The 20,139-nt window shown below is 37.8% G+C and overlaps 3 protein-coding genes across 3 annotated transcripts; 2 read left to right on the forward strand and 1 right to left on the reverse strand.

Annotated features, from left to right (window-relative positions):
- Window positions 1–3,233: 3,233 nt before the first annotated feature.
- On the forward strand, window positions 3,234–10,295 carry ftr82 (finTRIM family, member 82). Its single transcript, XM_066658945.1, has 7 exons — window positions 3,234–4,069; window positions 6,042–6,137; window positions 6,501–6,734; window positions 7,296–7,455; window positions 8,303–8,362; window positions 8,474–8,542; window positions 9,380–10,295. The coding sequence occupies exons 1-7, from the start codon at window positions 3,473–3,475 to the stop codon at window positions 9,898–9,900; spliced, it is 1,737 nt and encodes a 578-aa protein (XP_066515042.1). The 5' UTR covers window positions 3,234–3,472; the 3' UTR covers window positions 9,901–10,295.
- Window positions 10,296–13,129: 2,834 nt separating this feature from the next.
- ift22 (intraflagellar transport 22 homolog (Chlamydomonas)) lies at window positions 13,130–16,478 on the forward strand. The gene is made up of 5 exons (XM_066661945.1): window positions 13,130–13,277; window positions 13,373–13,455; window positions 13,726–13,815; window positions 15,525–15,727; window positions 15,868–16,478. The coding sequence occupies exons 1-5, from the start codon at window positions 13,146–13,148 to the stop codon at window positions 16,014–16,016; spliced, it is 657 nt and encodes a 218-aa protein (XP_066518042.1). The 5' UTR covers window positions 13,130–13,145; the 3' UTR covers window positions 16,017–16,478.
- Window positions 16,479–17,153: 675 nt separating this feature from the next.
- Window positions 17,154–19,989, reverse strand: atp5l (ATP synthase, H+ transporting, mitochondrial F0 complex, subunit g). Its single transcript, XM_066661700.1, has 4 exons — window positions 19,834–19,989; window positions 19,600–19,734; window positions 17,662–17,822; window positions 17,154–17,332 (listed from the first exon to the last, which is right to left on the reverse strand). Exons 2-4 carry the CDS (start codon window positions 19,649–19,651, stop codon window positions 17,234–17,236), a joined length of 312 nt encoding a protein of 103 aa, XP_066517797.1. The 5' UTR covers window positions 19,652–19,734; window positions 19,834–19,989; the 3' UTR covers window positions 17,154–17,233.
- Window positions 19,990–20,139: the final 150 nt, after the last annotated feature.

Below are 20,139 nucleotides of genomic sequence, written 5' to 3' on the forward strand. Positions count from 1 at the left end.
CTGAGTAGTTAAAATACTATTTGGCAAAACACAAACATTTATAAATGAAATCTTTTAGGTAGACAATAAAAAAGACTCTAGTTGTGGCTATATGTGACTAAAACGTTTGTGAAACACGCCTTTCAAGGTTTTGAACAAGAAAGGTAAAGTTCATTATTAAGTCAAATACCCAAGACACTTTTAGATACCAACACCACTAAATAGAAATTTTCCACAATTCATTTTGTTGAGAACTTGTGTCAGTGGTGCTAGTGATAATTTCTTGTAAATACCCTAGATGATTCTAGGTATCATCACAGAGAGTTTACAGATCCAAAGTCATAGTTTGAGTAATTATTTTGTGCGTCACTAAAGTTATACTAAATTTCTCTGAAATCCCAAACAGGTTCTAGCTGTTAAACATTGCTGTCTGAAATTGTGCCCTATTCACTATATAGTGCACTATTTTGGGGTTCACCATTTTGTATTTGTGCCTGGAAACAAAGTGGACAATTTTCAGTGCACTCAAACAATCCCAATATGCACTGCAAACCTACAGTATGTACACTAGAAGATAGCAAATTACCCATAATCCACTGTGGCTTTTGTAAAAATCTTCATAAGGTAGTGTCCAAATATGTTCACTACCCTCCTGAATTCAGTTGCCTATAATAAACTATATAGTGAATAATATAGGGAATAGTGAATAGGGAGCCAATTCAGACACAGGGTAGGTGTGTCAATACAAACTCTAAAATCCAGCAATATTTTAAATAAACAAGAGAGCATACCTTAATCCCACTTAAGTGTCAGAAATGTTAAATCTATAAACAGACAAAGGACATAGAAAAGTATCTCATATTACACAAACACTTTTAAATTATAACATTTTTTTAAGTACAAACACAGCCACATTATATTTCATTAAAATGTCACATGTTTAAGCAGGAAAGTGAACTGGAAAGTTCAAAGTAAATAAAAAAAGTCCTCATAATCATTGCCTTGTTTTACAGCCCAAGATCTGTTTTATTTCTAGGTAAAATAGGTATATGTTATATATTATATGTGACTCATATCATTGTGACTGGGTACTGGTAGGTGTGTTCAGTGTGATTTCCTAGATAGACGTCACTCTGACATTACTGTGAAATATAGTTCCAGTATGTTCATACTTACCTCAGTTTTACTCAAAATAATTATCCAACAATACAAAGTACTTTACTACGTCATTTGCCTGCTCTCTATTTAAGGAATAATGGACATTCTAATAGACAATTATTATTATATTGTTCTTACACTTATTTCACCTAAAAATAAGATTCCATACGCTGAAGAATTTGTCACACTCTGATAACCTCACTGTCACACTGGTTCTGGCAGAGATATGACTGGACACAACTGAATTAGAGTTATAGGTGTCTAGATGAACATACTTGCTCTTACATCCAATAGAACCTCCACATATCAGGCACCTTCCACATGATTTCAATTGTAAAAATACCTTTTTAAAGTATACCTTTTTAGGTAGAAATATCTAATATAAATAATGGACTCATGAGCATTGGCCATTATTTATACAGATCCTGACCATTTGAACACATAAAGGTATTTTAATTAATGAATCTATCTACTAAAACCCACAATTAGAAATACACAGACATAACACTTGACTGAAGGGTCATTTATTTCTTTATGTCCAAATTTATAAAAGGCTTATTATACAGGTGTGTGGTTGTTTACACATAATAACCTTCAGTTAACTAGTGTCTACATAGACAAAGCAGGTTTATAGAAATCCAGTAATAGAAGAACATCTTAAGAACATTAAAACAAAGCATCATGTTGAGCAAGACAATTTCCTCAATGGCAACAAAAATCTTTCTTCACCTAAAGGAAGAAATCCTGGGATGAAACAAGACTCATAAGGGGAACCCGTTCTCCTCTGGTCAAATCCACTCATTCTTTTTCCCTTAAAATATTCAATCCAGAACATCCCCCACAGAGAACGTATGCTATTTTTAACCAGCTTTAAATGTATCCCAATCAATTATCTTCTTTATTGAGAAAATAAACATTATTTGTTCAGGACTTAAAGAATCATGTCAGAGTAGGCTGGGTGGTATCAGTAGTTTTCTGACATTGAAACTCAAGTCCAAAGTTCATTTTCACAACCACATTTTCACTCATTTATAATTTCTATACCTCTCTTATATTCAAGAAATTTATGAGGATATAAACACAGAATAAGTCTTAATGGAAAAAGACTTCATTTGTCTTAACGTGTCTCTGTTGTAAGTTTCAGTACTGATCCTTACTGAAACCTATAACCCAAAGAGAGGTCTTTGAAATTCATTCCAAATTCTGATGAATTAGGGAATGAGGAATGTAAATGATAAAACCCGGGAGTCACAACCTCTGGAAACATCATCTGTTTGCTATTACCAGTTATTCACTGAATTTTGACTCACACCTGCTCAGCAAGTGTATGATCAAGTTCAACAAGCTTCAGATTGGAAATGACTCAAACTATCTGCTTAAAAAGTCATCAGCAGTTATTGTTGCTTATTTAGCCTAATAATGGCCTACCACACCCCTTACTCCCCATTTGCAATTAGGGAAAGTTGGTTTCAGTATTGGTTTCTGGTAGTTATCTCTTTGTCATGAAGGTCACAAACTTTTCTTAACTTTAAAGTTAACACTGATATATGTTGATACTGATAAATATCAGATTTTATGATGGGATTACATTGGTGTACCAGTAATAACACTACCCTGCTGTGAAGTGTAACCACAGATATAGTTAGACAAATTCCCATTCCAAATGTTATTATTTAAATAAAATCTGTGGATACAACCTGTCTTTTCTAAGGCGTTCAGTATTAGGCACAAAATCACTGAACAGAGAACAGACACCTGTGAAGGAATACAAAGTATAGATTGCAGTAAAAAAAAAAAAAGCATATCAAAGTCACTGATAAACTACTGCAAATAATGTTAAATCATTAACCAGTTGTGGTTGGTGTCTGAGTACTGTGTTTTTATTGGTTCCTGGTTCAGCTCTACAGAAGTAAAAATGGCTAATTCACTCTAGAACCTGTAGTTTGTATATTAAAGCACTCTCTGGTTTCTCCACCTAGTAAATCCACTCCTTCAACAGCCCTGCCCTCTTTTCCCTTACTCCGCCTTCCATCTCTCCCTCTGTCTCTTTTAAGGCTCCAGCAACCCTGGCTCAACTTGTTTTTCTGAACCTGAACAGGGCTGTGTTCACTCTGTCTCCCTCTCCCTCTCTCTCTCTCTCTCTCTCTCTCTCTCTCTCTGTGTTCCTTCAGGAAGGGGCGGGCTCTCTCCGCTTTCAATCAATAACTTGTGGAATTCAGAAATACAAGTAGGACCAGTCTCCAGCTGCCCACTCCGACCTCCCAGGCTTTTCATTCTCTCCTCTGAACGAACACATTTACACTGTGAACGGACGCTTGTCTGCCAAGGGTTAACCATGGCTGAACCCATGTCCCCGGACTACTTCAGCTGCCACCTGTGTGCCAGCCTTCTAAGGGATCCTGTTGCCATCCCATGTGGCCACAGCTTCTGCATGGACTGCATCAGCGGCTACTGGAACGAGGCAGACTACACTGGCATCTACATCTGCCCACAGTGCAGGATCACCTTTACACAGAGGCCCGTGCTGCGGCCCAATGCCACCCTGACCAAAGTGGCAGAGAAGATCAAGAAGACAGGCCTGAACCTCAATCTACCTCCTCCACCCTCCACCAATGGAAGCTTTGCCGGACCTTCAGATGTCCCATGCGACTTCTGCACAGGCAAGAAGCTCAAAGCTGTCAAGTCTTGCCTTAACTGCCTGGCTTCATACTGTGAGAAACACCTCAAGCCCCACTACGAGTCAGCCACCTTCAAGAGGCACAAGCTGGTGGATGAGCTGGGCAACCTGGATAGGAAAATCTGTCCACAACACCAAAAGAGTTTGGAGCTCTTCTGCCGGACTGACCAAATGTGTATCTGTGCCATCTGCACCGTCAGCGAGCACAAGGGACATGACATAGTGTCTGCTGAAGCGGAGAGGAGTGAGAAACAGGTGAGTTCAGTGGAAACACTTTTTCAGAGACGAAACTCATACTAAAAAGTGCAGGAGTGGTTTATTTACAGTAGCAATCACTGAGGTGTGACTATGAACTTATCCCCTTAAGCTTATTCAGTTACTGATCTCATTCTCATTAACTTGTTCAGTTAATATCTGCTGACTAGTATGATGTAGGTGGTGACTGCTAGATAGTGATATATAAATCATGTACCTATAAAAATGTTTTAGATTGATAATGATTGAGGTGACTACTAAGATATGTTCAAGGATTGAGTAGTAAACACTGCAGAAAAATTCCATTAAGGCTTATCTCAAATTCTGGCTTATCTCAAAGCCTTGTCTTTGGCTTTGACAAAACCTCACAATGACTTTCAAAATGTTCAGTCAAACTAGTTCAGTGGTATCCAAAGCATGTAAGTTGAGTACAACTGTCTGTAAAAAAATGATCACAATGGAGCAAGGGGAGTGAAGGAAATGATGAAACCTGATGTACTGAAGGGAAACTACTAGAACAAAAGTCACTGACACTCAGCACCAAATACAGCTATCACACCCTGCCGGACAGCTCCGAACCACACGGGGAGTGTCCCCTATGGCATGTTAACCAAAGGTTAAGTGATTGAAAGATACATTCAGAGTGAAGTGTGTTCTGGAACTGCCCTGTGTATGGTTGTACTTACGAAAAATATTTTCTATTTTATTGGAAATGAGTGAGAAGGGATAGGAAAGGGATGGTCAGGGAGAGGTACAGGGAGAGGCAGATCCCACAGATAAAGGAATGTGAGTTTCAGGAGATCAGGCGGGAGCTTACACACCCCCATCCCCCACACTATCACAGAGAGAGAGAGAGAGAGAGAGAGAGAGAGAGATATTTTTTTGTACTTTGACCTCTTGCCAAATAGCTAAAGCCATCACCCACCTCTGTAGATACGTACCATTGGGAGACATGCAGATTGTAGATGTCCATGTCCCACAGAATTTCCCTTAGAAAAGTCTCCTGTATTAAATTGCCAAAAGCTCTACACCATTTTAAGCTATTACTTGCAGGCCATATCATGCAGTGGAGGGCCACTATAGGTCAGCACTGTGGGGACAGTTGAAAAAACAGATTAAAAACTATAAATAAGTGACTTTTTTAAGTTTTTAGAGGACAAGTAATACCACGTTTTGTTAAGAGACATGTAGAGCAGGATGTTTTAGGGAACTATTTTCTGACCAGTGCTGTACTGTTATATAGACAGTGAATAATTTATATTATTTTATCTATATCAGTGTCTATATTTCTGTCTTCAACCTTTAGCCCTAGACATGTGCTGTAAATAGTCCATAGGTTTGCATTATCAAAGACTGACCACGTTGTTTTCGTAAACCTCTGAAAGGAATGTAATGCTTAGTGTGATCCAGAGCAGGGATCAACAGGTACTAACTACAAATGGTTTGTTTATTCTGCTGGGACCAGGGGGACCTTATCCCAGATTTAAGACCCCCTGTTTTTCATCTCTTTCTCTGTGTGTCTCCCTCACACACACGGGCACACACATCACACACTCCCTTATTCACCCCCTTCCCAGATTCTCCACATTCCTTCAAGCTTATCTTGAAGAATGGTTCGGTGGGCTTTTGCTGAAACGTTGCCCTAAAGGCCCCTCTTCATTTTCCAAGGGGCAGGGCATGTGCACCTTGAAATGCCTCTCAACAAGGCAGGCAGAGCCAGTTTCACATTCCTGACGTGGCTGGCATTCCCATGCTCCCTATTCTTCTTTTGGTGTTGCAGATAAAGCCGCCCATATTAAGGAGGTTCTCAGAATTACAGTGATTACTGATATAGTACAGTGAGTACAAGTAACTCGTTTGTGTAAGAAATATTTGGGGTGAAATGTTGTGCAAGAAAAACGTATATTGTATATCATAGAGGTGTAGATATAACAGCTCTAGAGATTAAAGAGTTTGTGTTTCCTTCTGACAGAAACTTCTTGGAGTGTCCCAAGCTGAGATCAAACAAAAATGCCAGCAGAGGACCAAAGAGTTGGAGGAACTGAAGACGGCTGTGGACTCCTTGAAAGTAGGCCACAATTTGAAAATACCATTCTAGAACAGGCCCCAGTTGCTCATATAAAAAACAAAGTGTAAAATATCAGACCAGGCCACAAATGAGCCCAAGGTCATAGCTTTATACAAGCATGAATGACAGTGACCTGGGGGAGAACGCTTATCTTTTTAGTAACTCTATAACTGCCTTAGGTACAGGAAAGCAAATAAACCTTGAGGCTGGGCCATAATTGTCCTTTTGTTTGATAAAAAACAGTTGTTGGCACGTTGTGTCTGAAATTCTTGATTTAAATGAAGTGGGGCACATGTTGAAGGTCATGTAAATATATTCACATTTAAGCCTTTTTCACTTAAATGTTTTACTATTGTGTCTTAGAGCTCAGCTCAGAGGGCCATGGCAGAGAGCAAGAAGATGTTTGATGAGATGATCACCTCTATCGAAAGGATGAGGTCAGAAGTCACCAAGCTGATCAATATCAATGAAAAGGCAGCATTCAGCCAGGCTGAGGGGCTGATGGAGCGTCTAGAGCAAGAGATTGATGAGCTCAAGAAGAAGGAGACTGGCCTAAAGCAGCTTTACAGCACTGAGGATCACATTCACTTCTTACAGGTAGAGAAACAAACTAGTGGCTAGGTGTGATTACCACTGATTCAAGTATTGCTATGGTTTCCAGGATGCCGGAGTGTTCTTCTGGTCTAATACATTCACTGTCACTCTGGATGAGCTTGCTTATTTACTGATTAGCAGGATTAGATGTGTTGGGTATATTGTATTACAAAACAAAGATTAACAGTTTTATTAATAACAGATTATTAATAGTACTGGATCTTCTAACTCAAATAACCAAATTAAACTTCTGACACACAAGCTGTACTCAACCCTATCAGCAGGAAAAGGTATCTCACTGTGACAAGCATTAAACAATTAAACAGCCTTCTCTGACAATCTCATTTAAGAACCAGAGGTCCCACAAAGGAAGGTGTGGCTGCAGGTTTTCATACAGAACTACAAAAGGAACCATAATGTGTGATCTGAGTGGCTCTGCTAAACTGGAATCAAAAGCCAGTGGCCACACCATTTCTTTGTGAATAAGCCCTTTTACCCTTGTTTTAGACCCACACTACCAATGGTCTTCTTAACAATTTCACTTGTTTTCCCCCTTCACTGCAGAATTTCAACTATCTCTGCACCCCAACTGACGATGGATTCATTCCTAAAGTGTCTCTGAACCCAGACTTCTCCTTCAGCGCCGTCAGGAAAGCCGTTGCTGAGATTAAAGAGCAGCTTGAGGAACTGGGCAGAGAGGAACTCCTGAGGATTTCAAAGTCAGGTCAGAAAACACTTATAACAACAACTTCTAATAGAAAACACTTCTAACTATATAGTCATTGTAAAAACTTATGGAATAAATTAGGAATATAGGGACATGGATTGTCACTTCCTGAAAAATGGCTATATTTTATATCACAATTTGCACAATTCTTGCCCATCATTAGTGCTTAAAAAAATGGACGAACCATCTGCATGTTTTATTGCATTGTACTATAAGACCTGTGTTACTGTATTTAACGCAGTGCAAAATGCTTAATATTGAATAAAACCCTCTTTATTCACAGTTATAGACCGTGTTTTGAAACACTGAAAAATGTAATAGAAAAATGTCTATTAACAAAAACTGTTTGTATTCTAAGTATTGTGATTTTATATTGCAAACCCTTACAGGGATATAATACTATGGTCATATGAACCTCCACCAATAGGGAAGGAGACACAAGGAATACAAATACATCTGAAGTAGCTATTTTTGCATATACACATGATCTTTTGGAGTTGTTTGTTCTTTAACTTTAACAACCTTCTGGTATGAGGAGGATGTTTAATCCAGCAGACACACATGATTGCTGAGTACAAACTGCAGCCAATGAGGAGCTATCATATGATCGAGTTGAAAAAGTAAATAGTCTTTGGAAGTGTGACTAGTGTGTGGTACACATTAAGAACAGTTCCGACTGGATGAAGCAAGCAGTGTGCAAATATCCTCAGTCCCAGGAAAGTTGTTACGTAATGAGCTTTAAACTGCTGATTAGGCAGCTTTGCAGACGTAATGCATTTCAGCTCCAATGAGCAAATTAATTGCAATTGTGAAGTTTCTGATGTGATTTTCTGGTATGTTACAGTGAATGAAGTGCCTGTGTACACCCTGGAGAACCGAATAGTCAGAGAGAAAAGTAGCCGAGGTGAGGCTTCCACATGAATCAATTCCACAGAATGATAAATTATTCAAAAACAACATGCAAATAATATGGAAGTTTAGACATTGTACTTCATTTATGTCTTTCTGTATCTAGTCAAAGAGGTCCATACAGTAGACAGTGCCTTGCCTTCACAACCCAGGAGCCGGTCTGAGTTTCTGAAATGTAAGTAGGATATCTTTGAATACTTTCTTTATGCTGAATGAGTCCGTTACTTCTCAGGTGACATGCTGTCTCTTGTAGCTCACAATGCTTAAAGATTTCTTTGACATAGAATAGGTCTCTGTAAAATAAACAGTGATGTTCTACACCACTGTTTGTTATAACGCTACCAAAAAGGATTCTTTGAATGATGACACAAAAGAATATATGAGGAGTTGAAAGAACCACCTATTTTGGTCAGACCAATACAGTGGTTGGTCAGTTTTAAATATACAGGCATTATTTTAATATTTAGCAACTTTAAAGCTTGTGACATCACCAGGATATGAACTTGGCATCTGACAGTACAGAAAAATATAAGATGGTCATGTCATTGAGGAACGCTGCAAGTTTTAAGGAAACCAAAAAAATTCTGGGCTGGTCAGTTATTTTTGTGAGTTTGAAGAAATGTAATAAACAAGAAATCAAATTTATATTTCAGTAAATTAAATGTAACTACACCCATAAGGATCAGTGTAGCATAGTGGGTATTGCCACTGCTTCCTAGATGGCAGATTAGTGTTTAATTAAACTTGAGCTGGAGCACAAATTTGTATTATTAACAGTCCTTGGGCAAGACTCCTAATATTGCATTAACCTACATGTGTAAAATTATTGCAGATTTATATTTTGTTCTGAATAAGTGTGTCTGACAAATGATAGTTTCATGGTGGTCAGTCACTATGCTGAATAATGTAAAAGATGTTCCAAAAAACAAGCCAAGTTCTATTTAGAAGCTTGTGATATATTTGCACTTATGTGCTACTACAAGTTAATGAATTCTGTTGTCCTTGTCTGCAGACTTCTGTCAGCTCAGACTGGACCCTTCCACGGCCTATAAGGAGCTACATCTGTCTGAAAACAACAGAAAGGTGACCAGAACCCGTAGCCTTCAACCCTATCCGGATAATGCAGAACGCTTCGACAGTTTTGCCCAGGTGCTGTGTCGTGAGGGTCTGTCTAGCGGCCGCTACTACTGGGAGATAGAGTGGAGTGGAGAGTTCTCTGTTGGAGTGACATATCGCGGCATTAGCCGCAAAGGCAAAGGCTCCCTGTGCTTGCTGGGTTACAATGATAAATCCTGGAGCCTCCTATGCTCTGACTCAGGCTACTCAGCCTGGCATAACAGAGTGGACACAAGTATTAATGGCCCCCACTCCCCGAGGTTAGGGGTCTACCTGGACTACACTGCAGGTCTGCTGGCATTCTACAGCATCGGCGAGAAAATGACGTGTCTCCATCGCTTCGAGACAACTTTCAACGAGCCACTCTATCCTGGGTTTGGAGTCGGAACATCGGTCAAAATCTGCCAGTTGAAATGAACTTGAAGATTTGCTTTTTTGTTGTTTGTATATAGAGTGTGTTCCAAAATGAAGGAGTGTTTTGATTTTGTTTGCTATTTTTCTACACCACATATTATTTTTGTTATGTTCAGCCATTATTAAAGCTATTACTTTTTACTTTAAAAAGAAATTTAAACTAAAAAAAATAAAAATACTAAAAACAAAATAAAAATTGAGCAAATTGCAGCAGTGCCTTTCGGCTTAGACTGAAAATCATAAAAATTGTTACACATAAATGCCGTATTATGCCATTGTCTATTAATATTTGTATTTTCTTTTTTTTTTTTTTTAAACACTAAACTTTGTATTTATCCAGACATTAAGTGCCACAGTTTTATTTGTGAAAAAAGATGCATTATTCAATGACTTATTGATACTACAATTAAAATTTTTACTAATTGTCAAAAAGCGTGTCTGTATTTTGTAAATACTTCTTTTAAATTAGTGGAGACTACTATTAAGTACACTAGAGTTTCATGTAAAAAGATAACTGGTAAGAAACATTATTACTGGCTGTGCTTTTTTTTCTATGCAGTTTTAATTCATTTGTTTAATGTTAGGTGTATGCTGTTTCATATCAGATTGTCCTTTGATTTGTGCCCCAAATTCTTTTACATATTTAGATAGATTTGTTTCCAAAGTAACCTATTTGTGAATGAACATTGCAGAACCTTTCTCTTATAGCAAATCTAGATAACACATTTTACATCTGGCTCTTTTCCCATCTGCACTGTGTCTGTGAATTTTAGGAAGGAAACATGCACCCAACCCCTTCCTTTGGTTTTAGAGGAAAATTCAGTCCTGGGAGTGAGAAAACTCTCAAGTAAAAAGCAGTTTTAATTGTCTTTTGCTGAAGTAAAATACAGTAAGAGTCTTTACTGGTGTCATTATACATATGCATAATGAAATTTAGCAGACAGCCTTCCCAAGCAGCAGAATATATATTTACAAATTTACATGGATGGCAGAATAGGCAGAATTAGGTAGACGTTTCAGATTTTAGAATATACATTATTTACAAACCATATTTATATCAGGCCATATTAGCAGTACAACATTTTCTACAAAAAATATTACAGTGTAAATAGATAAATAACACTGTGCAAAGTAGGGGGTGCAACTACTTTTGCAATAGGCATTACAGAAGAGACACAAGCATAAGGGATGCCATCTGAACAGCAGATTAATCTGTACATGTAAAGTGAGAAACACTGCCACTTTAGCAACTCTCAATATTAGACTCCTGTAACATACCTCTTGAGTTGGTTTGGTCATGTTTATCTGGGCATGGAAAACAAAATGACCACTCCAATAAGTAGAGTACCCCTGCTTTTGCATAAACAATTTATATCATCCAATCCCAACTGTACACGTCTGCTTTGTAAATTTGGACTTTATGAAAGTGTATTTTTTGGGAGTGAGTTTAAAGGCACATTAGGATCAGAAAGAGAGAGAGAGAGAGAGAGAGAGAGAGAGAGAGAGAGAGAGAGAGAGAGAGAGAGAGAGAGAGAGAGACGGGATACCAGATAGGGATTGGTTGTAAGTGTTAAAGATACTCTCCCGTGAAAATAAAGTTTTAAACTTGTTAACGTGTTCATGTGGTTTGTTGTTTATGTGCTAGACCAACATTTTTCACACTCTGATGTGCCATCTGGGGTCACGGGTGCAGTCAAAAATATTCTGACATTGTTAACATCACTCGTTTTACAGCTCTGCTTTGCCCAATTTTTTTCTTTTTCTCATTTTCAGCATATTTAATCAACACACATACTACTCCACTCTCATTTTGCCTGTTTTACTCTGTTTAAACGTGTCTTTTTGCCATCAGCACTAGACCATAAACACGGTCTAGTGCTGTGATTGAAGAAACTCAGTGGGATACAGTGCAGTGATTGGGGAGATTTAGACGAGGAAGACAACTCGGAAATGCCTGATATCTATGTAAGATACCTTATTTTATGGCAAAAAAAGGCCATTTTTCCCTTGACTTGGTTGTCTTATTTCTTAGGAGAGTTATATCCCCAAATCAATTTGCTGACATACTTAAAAAGGCCCTCATATTTTCTTTATAAGGGCTTAGGAACACTGCTTATTATTTGTAAACAATCACCTGAAATAATTAAAATAAATAAATAAATACATACATACATACATACATACATACATACATACCCTAACCCTATAATCAATGAATCTGGGGAAAAGGTGTCACGGCTCTAAGCCCCTTTTAGGCAGTAGGGATTTTTCTTTGAAAGAATGTCTAACTAAATAGGCAATTCTGATTAACAGAGATGATTTTATGTACGAAATATGTACTTATTTATTGTCTTATTTACATATTTACTTATTTGAGAAGTAATGAAAAATACTTTCTGAAATAAATCACATCAAACACTTCCACAGTCTGCCCCCTGTTGCGTAGACTATTACATTGCAGTTATGCGGCCGTCAGTAAACGAACAAATTCAGCCGAGAAAGAAGCTGAAAATAAAAGCTTAATATTTTAATGTGCTACACAGTTTCTCGTTTTCACTAATGAAAAGTGGACATCCTTGGAGAAACCTGTATTTATTGTGCACGAATTAGCAGCTGTGTTGTAGCTTTGTGTCGAAACTGTGGATGTGAAATTAACGATTCGTTTCCAATGTGGCACCTTGACAACGGGATGTATACGTTAGCCTTTCCAGTGGCTAGTGCTTTAAAGTGGGTTCAAAACAACAGACCTTTAAAGCTTATTCCGTTTCCCTCCATTGATAGATAGTATGCATTTCCTCCAGCATGTGTCACCCAGTTTTATTAATCTGAACGCAAAGTTATCTAATAAATAACTAAATAAATTTGTTCGAATCCTGAGATGAGTCGACTCTGATTCCAATTCTATGTGACGGTAGTTAATAGAGTCGGTTGCATACTTCAAAAATAAAACATACTACTATAAAAAACACTAATGTATGGTCTTAGAGGAAATTTAGACTGTTATATTAAGCTAAATTAACGTTGTTGACAAGCCCTTCAGATGAGCACCAAATTGATAGGAATCGTACAGAATATTTTACTGTTTAATATTATATATCAATTTTTAGATCTGCTGTCTAGAGGGACATGCCGAATATCTAATTCAAATGATAAACTTGATATGAGTTTATACCGCATATATCATATGAAACCAACTTGAACGTCTTTGTGTAGCATCCAATCAAAAATTGTGGAGTCGTCTCTCGATTATGACATGTCTGAAGTCGAAGAATCGATTCGTTCTGAGATTGAATCCCAGTTTGTTTTCCCAGTCGTTTCTGGGATATTCTTCACACCTGAAAATGCTAAAAGCAAAAATACTTTTAATTGGACCAAGCGAGGTAAGCGTGATCTTACGTTCTTTTGTTAGATACGTTTATTTAATTATTGTTTCAGTTCATGTAGCTATAAAATGTTGCTGTAATTCTGTTGACAGTGTGGAAAGACAGTTCTGGCAAATTTTCTCTCAGACACAGTGGAGACAATTGGGACAGATTACAGTCCCACACAAGGAGTGAGGTAAGATTAATATGAAAACAGAGACTGATATTTAAATTTGGGAGCTTGAAAACCCGAAATCATTTTCACGTATCATATGCTGCTGAAATCCAGAATAATGCTACGCAGTATACATTATACTGTATGTTCCTGTTATGTTGCATGAAAATAACGTTAAGCAGTACTCTCAAATTTGTATCACAATGGCAAAACAATAAAGGGATTCAAATTAGCATACTCCGGAAGTCTGACTATACATAGATCCACAAATCTGCTCTTTGCCTTTCTAAGGATACTGGAATTTGAGTCACAGAATCTGGGAAGTGGAAGTAAAGACTCTGCTTGTGAGGTGGAGCTCTGGGACTGTGCTGGAGATTTTAAGTGAGTGTTCCTTCCATCCACACTTAGTCACACATTATATATTTTACCTGATTACATAGAAGGTAATTGAAGTACATCAAGAAACACCTTAGCCTTTTTAAGGTGCACCTATGTTGCATACTTTCTAAAAGCATTGCCAATAGAATGTGTTGCCCCAGAGCAATTACACATAAGCCTAAAGTCACCATATAAAGTCACCATGCACAATACTAAGTTTTAGCTAGAGGACTGTGAAGCCCCACAGCATTGGGCCGTGTTGCAGTGGAAATGTGCTCTTCACAAAGGTAGCACCTACTGTCTTTGTGTGAATGCAGAAATCTTCACTGCTCCAGAGTTTGATGTAAAGACTTCTCAGAAGGGGTGGAGGCTTTTACTGCTGTAAGAGTAGGATGGGTAGGTGCCTTAAAACATCTGGACTGACCTGTGAGAATATAAGATTTTCCCAGAAGTTTAACACATTTCCACTGAACGGCTCTATTTCTCCTAACTCTAAACACAAACTGAAAAGTTTTAACCTTGTCAAATCTCCACAAGTATCTTGCAAATTGAAACACTGATGTGATAAATTCAAAACACTACCATCAAACCTGTTGCATCACGAGGCCATGTTACATATTGTCGCTATCCAATGAAAAACATGTATCTCCAAAACAGTAACTTATTTTATTCCAGGTATTTTTGGAGCATTTCTAGTGGTCCATTCATCTTTAAATTTTTATACAATGTGAAGGATAGCTGCTGTGCTCAGATGATGTAGTAGTGAAACCAGTGAAATGGAGATACATGTTTTTCATTGGAAAATGACAATATTAACATGCATACTAATGTTTGAAAAAGTTTTCATTGTTACAAAAATGATAATCAGACATTAGAGCCATAATAAATCATGATACTTGTAATTTTTTTATAATTAAGTACAAATACGTTTGTACTTTTACTCATGAAAATCCAGCTGAAAGACTTCTGCTTTTACCTGAGTAATATTTTACGTTGGGTGTCTGTACTTTAACTCAAGTACATGATTTGTGTACTTCATCCACTGCTGTTAGTACCTACCAAAACTGTCCAAAAAAGGACAAGTGAACCAGAAGCAGGATCATAGGAGCTACTATAAAAAGAAGAGCTACTAGCACAATTGTTGAAAATGTTAATGCTGGCTATGTCATCATGTTTAGAACACACAGTATATCGATGTGTGCTTTGTAAGGTGCTCCTTAGACCAGTCAGAGTGCCCATGCTGACTCAGGTCCACTGCAGCAAGGGCCTACACTCAAAATTGGACCAGAGAGCAATGGAAGAAGGTGGCCTGTATGCCCTTTGATTATCTGGGGAAGAATCTGTGGGATGTGCTGGAAAAATAAGTGTAATCCATGAAGGTCCCAACTTGCATGTTACAGGCCTTTAAGGATCTGATGCTAAATAAAACAGGATGTCTTCCATGTCTCAATGAATCATAGCTGTTTGAGTGACATGAATGACCTACACAATATTAGGCACTGGGTGTAAATGTTATGGCTGATTGGTATACCACTTTCAGTCAATCGCATCTGCAACAGCATTTTTTATTAGTATGGTCCTTTGACATAACATAAATAATGGATAATTACACAATTTTAAAATGTTCACATATTGACAACTTGTACGGTTACGAGAGACACTGGGATATTTTGTTTTGATATTTCTCTTAACTTACTATGTTATTGTCACAGGTTTGAAGCATGCTGGCCAGCTTTGATGAAAGACTCCAATGGGGTAGTAATAGTATTTAACCCTGACATTCCAAGTCATCTTAAAGAAGTAGAAACCTGGTACTCCACATTCATCTCTTCACAAAGCCTACTGCCAGCACAGTGTCTGCTCATAGCACATCACAAGCCTGGTAGCGGAGCAGATACATCACATCCTCAGTTAGGTAATATGCTACTTTTGTTGTTATTTATGGATCAGTAAAGCTTTAATTAGTTTTTTTCTCCCCTCAAACATTTAAGAACCATGAGTATTTGCAGAATGAGACTTTAAAATACATGGATTGTCTATTTTTGTTTTACGCAGCTTCTCAGTTGAACAAGCTTCCCCTCATTCACTCAAACCTAGAAGAAGAAGCCGAAGAAGTGCGTCATGAATTTCAGAGATATCTGGGAAACGTTGCGCAGACATTGTCTGAAACTCGAGAGCGTGAAGAAATGTCAATCATAGCATAATCTATTAAAAGACTAGTCAATGCTGTATTCTTTGCTGAACAGAATTTGTCACTACTTCAAAAGAAATTCTCCAGTTATCCACAAGAGAGCCAAACATGCTCTTAAAGAAAGCTAGTTAAGAATAATATTCCATTAATGCATTTTCAATATGCTATTGGCTTCAAGAAATATTTGGGCACTCGAGGTAGATTTTTAATTCTTTAGGTGAAAATATACACATCCTCTGGTCCACACCCATGATGTTAGTGCTTTGTCTTTAATACACTCACTTCCACTAGAAAAACTGATTGTCAGTGAGCTGATTAATTTAGATCAAGTATTTTATAGGTGCCTACAATTAAAAGAAATATATATTTTAAAAATTTCCCATGCAGAGTGGTGTATAATTTTTCTGTGGCCACTTCATCCTGATGATGATCCGAGTGGTTCCGAAGACTGCCCTGAATCATTGATCACAAGGCACAAACACACACTGGACAGGGCACTGAGGCAAAGCTGCCCTATTGTATTATGCCTCAGAAATATTTAAAATTACATGCTGGTTATAGTGATAATTCAGTCCAACTGGAGATTAATTTTTAGTTTTGCAGCACAGCAAACTAATTTATATTCAATGTCATCATTTACACCCTGCAGAGTGGTGTAATATTTTTCTGTAACCACTTCATCCTGATCACGATCACAGTGGTTCGGAAGACTGTCCTGACTCATTGGTCACAAGGCATAAACACACCCTGGACAGGGCAACAAGATGCATCTCTCTCACACACACACACACACAGTCAACTGAACTATTGGATAGTGGGAAGAAACTGAAGCATGCAGAGGAAACTCGCACACAAACGGGGGGGAATCTGAGAAGGGGACTTAATGCAGGTCCACTTTAAAAAAAAAAAAAAAAAAAACAGCAAAACATTAAAATAATTTTCAACTTCTGCATTCAGTGTATACCTGTGAATTCAAAATGAATCCCTTAATGAATTGTAACTGCAGAGAACACAATGCGCCTCTAGGACTATTGTTGGAAAACATGGCATTTTGGAACAGAATGTATGTTAGAGCTTCTGTCTGGACTCAGTGATAATCTTAAACCTTTAACAGACTGTGTCTAAAAAGGAAGCAGAAACTTTTGTTTAACAATAGATATTTATTAAGTTTCCTGGATTCCAAGAAGTGCCAACATAAGACAAAGAAAGAGCAAGCAACAGAGTCCACATTTACACATCATATCCCACAAGGCCTCTCTTCCCGATTATCTCTCCAATGTAGAACCACATCAGGACTTCAGTGGCAACGAGGCCATTCCTCAAAGCATCCTGTCAAAACATAGTTATGTAATGGTCAACTTCATTTTAAAGCAATCAAATCTTTAAAATGCTGTTTCTAATATTACATAGCTGACTGGTGTACATTGGATTTTTTGTGACAGAAGATTGTGTTAAATGTCCTCGGTCCACTCTAATTTCTGTTTTAATTAATGACTGAGATAGCAAACAAATATGTTTAGATTTTAACTAGAAACAGTCAAGATCAATATATACTGCAAATGTCACGCCGTCTTAAACAAGCTAGTTCAATTTTAAAATACTTATGTTTCACACAAAAACCATGTTGTATCACTAATGTTTTGGTCTAGTGCACTTACCCGAACTGTGGTCTGACCGAGACGTCCAGACTGGAATGCTTTGAGCATCTCTGAGAAACTGGCCACTGCTTTGGGGACCTCCGCTGGGGTAGGTGGCACCAGCTCAACACGGGCATAATACCAAAATGTTGATAACCGGGGCTTTGAGTAGTTCACTGCAGCTGCAAAAAAATAAATAAATAAAATTATTATTATTATTATATTAGATATTCTGTGTAAGAAATCAAAACTGTGGTGTTTTAGGTCCTGTTCCAGTAAAAGAAGACTGGGCCGCTATTTCAAAGATATTAAATGGACTGTGGTTCAACTAAAAAGGGCAACTTGTGGACAAAGCTGCCCTAATGTATTATGCCTCAGAAATAATATTTAAAATGTGCCTGCTACTTGATAATTCAGTCCCACTGGAGATTCATTTTTAGTTTTGCAGCACAGCAAACAAATTTATATTCAATGTCTTAATTTACACAGTTTGGTATACCACAATTGAATTTAAAATCATTAACACAATGTTCTCTGATTTAAAAAGGTAGAATTTTAGTATTGTCTTGTAGTTAAACAGGGACACTGTCACTGATCCAATGCTCTGAATAGCTACCACTGTGGAGCATTTTGTTAAACGTGAGTAATAAACTGGGAGTCCGTTACAATCAGTTCCATCAGATGCTCTACCTCAAAAAAGATGTCTCTGCAGAATGCAAAGAATAAAAATTATTTCAAACATTTATTAAATTGCATATTAGAAATTATCAAATTGAGGCAAAAGTCACAAGAGAATTCAGAGTGAGACCTCTTAAAAAAGTCTGCAAGAATTTGATAATCAATTACTGTGTACATGCTAGGGCTGGACAATAATTCAATATCAATATATATTGCAATATTAAATGTTTCAAGATTTTAAGCTCACTTTCAATATTTCAGCATACATTATTTACAACATCTGTCACTGATGGACGGTCATTACAGGCCGCTGCCCTCCATTTATTGGACTAATTTTAAAGTTAGTTTAAAAATTTTAAAATTGACAAATCTTTGTGTTTGTTGTTTGATGGTGATGTAATGCTGCTTTCAGTTCTGGGCAGTTTTTCTGTGCCTTTTTTTTATTGTTCTCTTACTCATCGAAATTACAATCAGATGTTATTTTGGGGGGAAAAAAAAACAAAAAAAACAACAACACAACTGTCTTAAAGGTGGCTTAAATGAATATATTTGCCTCCATTAAGACTTATGACCATGCAAAAAGTTCCTGCATCTCAAAGGACCCACTCCACAAGTTGATGGGATTGGTTCCGTAGATTTTTGACAGAAGAAACCCTAGGTGTTGAAATTTGGCCTATTAAGACTTTACAGCAGGAGAGCACAACTGTAGAGTGTCGAGCAAAGTTGATGATTCCTCTGCTAAAACCCACCCCTAAACCTGGCAATTAACACAGTCCAAAAACACATGTTGGTAGGTGGATTTGTGTCCGAAAGTATGTGTGTGTTGCCCTGGGAAGGACTGGCGCCCCCTCCAGGGTGTATTCCCGCCTTGCACCCAATGATTCCAGGTAGGCTCCGGACCCACCGCGACCCTGAACTGGATAAGCAGTTACAGATAATGAATGAATGAATGAATGAATCTACTAAACTAATCCCGTCAACTTTACAGTTTCAAAGCAGAAATCCTCAACCACGGTGTTGGTTCCTAATTCTACACTTTTAGTAATTTGGATCATGACATGATCGCAGTCGTAAACAACCCCACGATATAAAATTTTATTTCTAGTATATATTAGTTATTTCAATGTTTTTTTCTTTCGTGCTGCGGCCGGCTATGACTTTTCATGGTCGGTGCGGCCTTTTCTTATCTGCAGCAGCTACAGACGCTGCCTCGCCGGTATATAGCCGTCGTTCCCTTTACAAATAAACATTTTAGCTTAAGTAAAACACAAATACTCTTACCCCCAACCAAAGTTGGTACTTTAGCCACCAGTTTCTGCACCGCCTGTGCCATGACTGCTTGCTAAACAGTGCTTTATTTCTTCTCTTCTCCAGTCGCTGCCCCTTCAAACGAATGTCACCTACAGCCGAGGACCTCTACACAGAGTCGGCAACAGAAGTGCCTGCCGTCAATTTCAAAATGTCTACACCAACAATATCTTACTATGAATAAAAACATTAATTTAAAAAACTAACCAATAAATACGTAATATGGGTCTTGATGTGGAAATATATATGCAGGAAATAGTGTAAAATCAGCGTAGCAATTTAGGTAAGTAGTCCAGTGCTGATCCAAGGCCCCTGAGGTTATGTCCCAAATCTACACGTAGTGCAGTACTGAAGCGGGGAAGACGTTATTTCCGAAACTACGCAGTGCACTATGTAGGGAGCCATTTGAGATTCTGCCTTGACATTCCGTTTGAAAGTCATCCTCTAAAACATAAACCCAAACGTGAGATCAGTAACCCGTTTTTTGTTTGTTTGTTTGTTTGTTTTTAAATA

Source organism: Hoplias malabaricus, chromosome 2 (assembly GCF_029633855.1).
Source record: "Hoplias malabaricus isolate fHopMal1 chromosome 2, fHopMal1.hap1, whole genome shotgun sequence".
In the NCBI taxonomy this organism is placed as follows: domain Eukaryota; kingdom Metazoa; phylum Chordata; class Actinopteri; order Characiformes; family Erythrinidae; genus Hoplias; species Hoplias malabaricus.

Coding starts and splice junctions, on each gene's coding strand:
- ftr82 (XM_066658945.1), top strand. CDS start 3,473: ATGGCTGAACCCATGTCCCCGGACTACTTCAGCTGCCACCTGTGTGCC. Junction 6,138..6,500: donor CGGCTGTGGACTCCTTGAAA/GTAGGCCACAAT, acceptor ATTGTGTCTTAG/AGCTCAGCTCAGAGGGCCAT. Junction 6,735..7,295: donor ATCACATTCACTTCTTACAG/GTAGAGAAACAA, acceptor CCTTCACTGCAG/AATTTCAACTATCTCTGCAC.
- ift22 (XM_066661945.1), top strand. CDS start 13,146: ATGACATGTCTGAAGTCGAAGAATCGATTCGTTCTGAGATTGAATCCC. Junction 13,278..13,372: donor TTTTAATTGGACCAAGCGAG/GTAAGCGTGATC, acceptor TTCTGTTGACAG/TGTGGAAAGACAGTTCTGGC. Junction 13,816..15,524: donor GACTGTGCTGGAGATTTTAA/GTGAGTGTTCCT, acceptor TTATTGTCACAG/GTTTGAAGCATGCTGGCCAG.
- atp5l (XM_066661700.1), bottom strand. CDS start 19,651: ATGGCACAGGCGGTGCAGAAACTGGTGGCTAAAGTACCAACTTTGGTT. Junction 17,823..19,599: donor AGTACCAACTTTGGTTGGGG/GTAAGAGTATTT, acceptor ATTTTTTTGCAG/CTGCAGTGAACTACTCAAAG. Junction 17,333..17,661: donor TCGGTCAGACCACAGTTCGG/GTAAGTGCACTA, acceptor ATGTTTTGACAG/GATGCTTTGAGGAATGGCCT.